General features: G+C 35.1%; 1 protein-coding gene across 1 annotated transcript in view; it reads left to right on the top strand.

Annotated features, from left to right (window-relative positions):
* The first annotated feature begins 1,551 nt into the window (after window positions 1-1,551).
* Window positions 1,552-6,108, top strand: part of LOC107758674 (annexin A4-like) — a 12,187-nt gene continuing 7,630 nt past the window's right edge. The window contains exons 1-4 of the mRNA XM_016576476.1: window positions 1,552-1,642; window positions 1,775-1,896; window positions 4,205-4,266; window positions 5,230-5,317. Coding sequence (XP_016431962.1) covers window positions 4,258-4,266; window positions 5,230-5,317 — 97 coding nt within the window. The 5' untranslated portion in view covers window positions 1,552-1,642; window positions 1,775-1,896; window positions 4,205-4,257. The remainder of the gene's footprint in view (window positions 1,643-1,774; window positions 1,897-4,204; window positions 4,267-5,229; window positions 5,318-6,108) is intronic.

Genomic DNA, 6,108 nt, shown 5'->3' with positions numbered 1-6,108 from the left:
TGGGTTGGTTGTTCTGGTGCCAGAGGTCTAGATCAGCTGTGACTGTCAAACATGGACTCGTAGCCCAATTCTGGTTCTGATCACAGCTTAAATGAACCGTATAGCAACAAAAACGTATTAGTAAACGAAAACAAACGGTATATGTGCTAAATTAATACATCACAGTTGGGTATATCCAAATAAACAGCATCTATCAGTGATGGCCTGATATGATTAAAGTGTTTGTCTAGTGTCTATATACGGGACACGGGCCCATATCACGATATAAATACTTAAATCCAGCTGAAATCAATGTAAACATTTAAGCCCTGTTGAAAATGAACCTTCAAACGTGAAGTGAAGACAAATTATTGTTTTGATGGATGAAAGTCAAACTCTCCATCATCAGCCAGCAGTGCAGCTCATTAGAACATCTGAAAACACCCACTTTTCGCAGAAAAGCAGATGACATGCGGGTATTAATTAGAATAATAGATCATTTCATTTGTTAAACGTCCATAATCATATTAATTCGTCTCTAGTTTGATGAAAAAATAATCATTTAAATTCAACAAATACTCAGCTAGGCGCTAACGCTAGCATTCCTGCAAAACCCGCTCAGACGCGTGACACATCTCATCTGCGCGCTCCGCCGGTGGCCTGCCGGTGAACGGTGAATGGATGCGGTTTGATTTTAATCGGACAGAATCAAATTCAGGCAGAAATGAGCGTGTTGTTCATGGCGTTTCTCGTCTGTGGCTTCGGATGCTGCAGATGCGCCAGCTAACCGGAAACCACACCGGAAGCGTGAAGCTAGTGCTATAAAAACTATAATAAAAGTCTAAGATTCTCAATAATTAAAGTCGTTTCTCCACCTTTCAGCAGCAGGGCAGAGGAAAAGGCAGTGAAAATGTTGACCTTGGGAGGTCAAATTAAATATTATATGAGCAGAATTCATTCTGCTTTATTTGTACGAGTTTTGCCCAGTCATCAAAATGTGGGACATGCACATATAATATAGTCTGATAGAAGCCTTGAAAGATTTATCCCGATTGTAAGGTTTTGGAAAGACATTAAATTGTGTTTTTGTCAAGAGGGGAACGAGTGCATTATCCCAGTAGCCATTTATTTTATCACTGTACTTACCAAAAATATTTTTATATTTAATTATTTGCCCATTCTAAAATTGAAATAGGTCACTACCGTCATACTTTAACAGCAAAACATATAATAAATTACTGCAAAGCCTTAAATCTCTTCTTTGACTGATTGATTCACAATGCACAGCATGATTATGATTAAACACGAAGAAACTATGAAAGAAGTTTATGTGAAGGAGGGGTGCTTTTAATTTTGTCAACCAAGAGGGGGTGCTGTAACTCCCTATGCAGATATGAGTTAACGTTGTCACTTGTCAGCTTTATAGAACAGGTACATAGTTACAAAATTAGCCTACGTTTTTTATTGCCAGATGGAAGATAGCTGGCAGCGTTCTACTTGTCTTTATCCGTGATAGAAAATTTGCACCCTCTATAATGCAATTAATTTTACGTCAAAAATACTTGGAAAACCCTCGCGACAATAGAGTTTAGAGAAAAAAGTAATTAAACTTTTGAAATTGACTATAAGCACAGCTGAGACGTGACAGAGTTAAAAAGCTTCAGTAAGTACATGAATGATCATATGTGGGTGAAAAATCAGCAAACTGTTATGAATTGTTCAATCTCTCATCTCAACGTAATATAAAGAGGAGGGGCCGTAAATGAGGAACTGTAACACGATTCTGTCCATACAGGCCAACACCCACAAAAGTTGGCAACAAAACTCAAGAAAAAAACAAAAGAAAGATTCTCGCAAATCTCCACGTCCATTCAGAGGAACGGGTGCCGTGCATCTCTGAATCCAGCGCTTCAGCAGGTAAGACGGGAAAAACTCCCACCCGCTTTCCTAAAAAAAAAATGACTTAGCTTTCATGTTATTCGCGTCTCTTTCTGCTCTATAACGAATGGTTATAATATCAATTTACTCATTTAACAGGCGAATAGAAATCACGCAATGGAAATAAAACTTAATCGTGGATTAAAGCTTGTTTGTAAAATGAAGTTTTCTCTCCTAACGTTTTGCCACAGCACTGAACGCCCATATTCCGTCACGTGACTCCATACTGCTAAACATGATCCCTTCAAATGTGGCTTTCATTAAAATACAATGAGTCATATTGCTTTGCATGGCAAATTAATTAGACCACATGCTTTACAAACACAAGACAATGACCTAGATCTAGTATAGTCAGCAAGGAAGGATATAACCACAAGAGGGGAAAAATGAATGAAATCTCTTTGTTATAGGCCTATATTGTTTCTCCTAGATCGGGAGTTTTGACATTTTTGATACTATAAGGACCTCCAAATATGATCATTTCCTTGTGAAGGACCCTCTTGTTAAAATATAAAAGCAAATATGTTTTCACACACACACACACATATATATATATATACATATATATATATATATATAGGTCTGTACTGTGTGTGGAAATTATTAAATGCAACATAAAGACAACAAAATCAAATAATTGTTTCCAAAAATAAATAATTGGCTTTTGCACTGCGATGATTTTATAAATGAACTGTTAAAATATTATCTGAAAAATATTTACTTTTTATTAAGTTGACTGCAAAAAAAAATTTATGTTAATTTTAGATATGCAAATGCTTCTGATGAACAAATATTGCAAATATCTAGATTTTTGACCAGTCTTTAGAAAGCAGAATTACATGCTATTGCATTTAGTAAATGTTGACATTAAAAAAATTTGTTAAACGTATTTCACTCATATACCAAACATCAGAGATTGGAATATGGACTTTTTATTCATGTAATTCTTACCAACTAGGCTATTATCTGCATGTCAAAAGTCTTGTTTCTGTTTTAATTTCTTCAGAGGAATCGGTAACACTTTATTTCGATAGTCCACTTTAGACATTCTATTAACAGCAAGTAACTTTGCAACTACATGTCAACTAGCAGTTAGTAGAGTATTAGTAGACTGTCTGCTTAATATCTTCTAACACTTTCTTTGTCAACATTCTACTAACCCTAAACCTACCCTAACAGTCTACTCTGAGAGTTAGTAGACATGTAGTTGCAAATTAATGAGAATTAGTTGACATGTAGTTGACATGTAGTTACAAAGTTACTTATAGTTAGTAGAATGTCTAAAGTGGACTATCGAAATAAAGTGTAACCGAGGAATCTTATTAAGTTGCTGACTAAACTGAGAACTCTCACGAGCAATAACATAACCATTTCTTTTGGGTTCTAATTTGCGGGTTACACTGGTAGGCAGATGCTGAGCTTTCTCAAATAAGAGCTAAATCTTTAATATGAAACACTGAAATGCATTTTGAATGTCAATGAATTAATCTCTGATACTGAGGCTCAATCAAAAGAGGTCTGTGAACAGTGTTGCTGTTGCAGTTGCACAGCACGAGTCAAATATAATGTCGACAGGATCTTTGAACATACAGCACATTGTATGCAAAGAATAAATTATTAAAAGATCTTAAATGATGCACTATATCGTCATGGGGCCGCTGTCAGTGTTAGAACACAATGAAGTGAAAACTGAGAGACTGTCAGATGTCTCTGCGTTTTGAATGAGGTCTTTTAGGGGTTAGAAAAGGTTGTAAGTTTATTGTTTCAAAGGGGAAACTGATACTGAGCATTAGGCTGTTAATTACTGGTTGAGGCTCTTCTGCTTAATGAGCTGAATAGTAAAGTGGAAACCATTTTGCTAGTGCATCCAAAGGTGTTATTTATTTAGTAGTGTCATTAACCCTGCTATTAAGAGCTCAGTCCTAAATTTCACTTAAATAAAACCCAAACAAACTGGCACGCGTTTCCTAAAATCGTTGTACGCCTGAGTAGATCAAAGAAACCAGTGACACCAATAGGATTAGAATTTAGGATTGCAATGCTTTTGGGAAATGAAGGCCTGGTCTGTTTCATTGCTATATGTGTCAAAATAAAACTTTTTTTTGTTGTTGCTTGTTTGTGGATTTCAAAGACATATATTATAAATGCATGAAACAAAATTGATTATAACAAACCACTTTTGCATCAGTTTAAATAATATTTGTTTTATATTACAGTTGCCTATACAATGGCTTCATATATTTAATGCTTCCATATATTTAACACATTTTTTATTTCTTGCCTTTAGTGTTCTCATCTCCTCATCTCAAAACTTTAACCTTTCCTCCATCCTCCATCACAATGGCAGCGGTAAGAAAAGTATTTTGAATGTAAAAGGAGAGACATTGTTACTATCATCTTTTTTACCATTCTCCTAAACATTTGATGCATTTAATCACACTTCTAGATGATGCAAAGGCAATTAATTTTACTGTATCATTATCACACATTTGGTTCATTCTCATTTTCCAGTCAAAAGTCTGGCAAATGATGCTTGAAATTAAGTTAGTACTATAACTGAATGTATGTGAATTTTAAAAGGGTGGCAACTTTTAAATGAGCTCAAATATAAGATTGTAGAAAATAGTTATGTGAAAAATAGTCACAATCAGAAAATGTGTTAGGGGTTAGTATTTTTTTTTTTATTACTTTTATTCAGCAAAGATGGATTGAATGAGACAGTAAAGACATTTATAATGTTCCAAAAGATTTCTATTTTAAATCAATGCTGTTTTTTCGAATGTCCGATTCATCAAAATACCCTGCAGAGGTGTATCATGATTTTGACAAAAAATATTAAGCAGCACAACTGTTTTCAACATGAATAATAAGAAGTAATATTTCTTGAGCAGCAAATCAGCATATTAGAATGATTTCTGAAGTATCATGTGACACTGAAGACTGGAGTAATGATGCTGAAAATGTAGCTTCACGATCACAGGAATAAATTACTTTTTAAAATCTATTCAAATAGAAAAGTTATTTTAAATTGTATTCATGTTTAACAATATTACTGTTTTACTGTATTTTCGAAATGCAGCCTTGGTTCGCATAAGAGAATTTAATTTTTTTTCCTAAATTAAAATAATGTAGAATAAAATTTAATTTTACTGTTTGAGAAATGTTTTGCCTTTGACACAATCTGAGCCTAAAAATATATAAGTTGTCAAGCAGCCCTGTGACAGCAACTCTAATTTTCAGGTGTCATTTTATGCTTCGGTTTTGCACTTGTTAAATCTGTCTAAAGGTGGTGTTATCTCTTCTTTGCTGTAGTTGGGCAACCGAGGAACTGTGACTGAGGCATCAGGCTTCAACCCAGAGGAAGATGCCCAGAAAATCTATAATGCTATGAAAGGAGCCGGTAAGTGAGGGGACAAATCAGAACCGGGCTTCAGGAAGAACGTATTTTCTTTTTTAATAAAATGAGAATCATCTCCTGGTTGCATTTTAAATGATGCAGCCAGTTGATTTCTTATCAGGTAGATCAGAGAACTACATCTCTCTTCCTTTCCAATTAAACCTGCAAGCTGTTCTTAGCGCCGACACCTGTGGTTTAGCTGCGCTTTGGTCCAATGCAGAGGTTGATTCTCTGGCATTCGTCATGTAACCGAAAAGGTGTTTCCTCATTATTGTAGACTGGAGCTTGGCATGTTGATGAGAATGCAGAGTTCTAGTTAAATGGACTTCAGCGTGAGGTGCATTACGAAACACGACTCACACTTGTGTCGTCTGACACAGGCTCACTTGTTGGCCTTAAGTGAGTTATGAGTAACATGCAATTTGATACTTTAAATAACAGTGAGCTTATGATTCTGAAAGTGTCAAAAATGTATGCAGTGCAAGAAAATGAATCTCTTGCCGTTTTACAAACAAGCATGTGATGTACAGCCTGGGGCTTTATGGGTAACGTGTAATTTGATACTTTAACCCTTGTGCGACCTTTTGGACATTTTTGTCCTTTTCAGTTTTGTTTTTTTGATCATTTTGCCTGTGTTATTGCCAACTGCATAAATTTTGGCACAGATGTGTATTTTTATTGGAATTTTACTATTTCACTTCAATTTCCTTTAATAAATCTGTTTTGCACTAGGTACAAAAAAATGGGTTCTCTCAGGAGCTATTTTTAATCGCAGTGCCATTTAACTGTAAAAT

Source organism: Sinocyclocheilus rhinocerous, unplaced genomic scaffold (assembly GCF_001515625.1).
Source record: "Sinocyclocheilus rhinocerous isolate Xijiao unplaced genomic scaffold, SAMN03320098_v1.1 scaffold623, whole genome shotgun sequence".
NCBI lineage: Eukaryota > Metazoa > Chordata > Actinopteri > Cypriniformes > Cyprinidae > Sinocyclocheilus > Sinocyclocheilus rhinocerous.
Note: the sequence above shows the minus strand (reverse complement) of the source record. Positions and strands in the feature narration are given on the sequence as shown.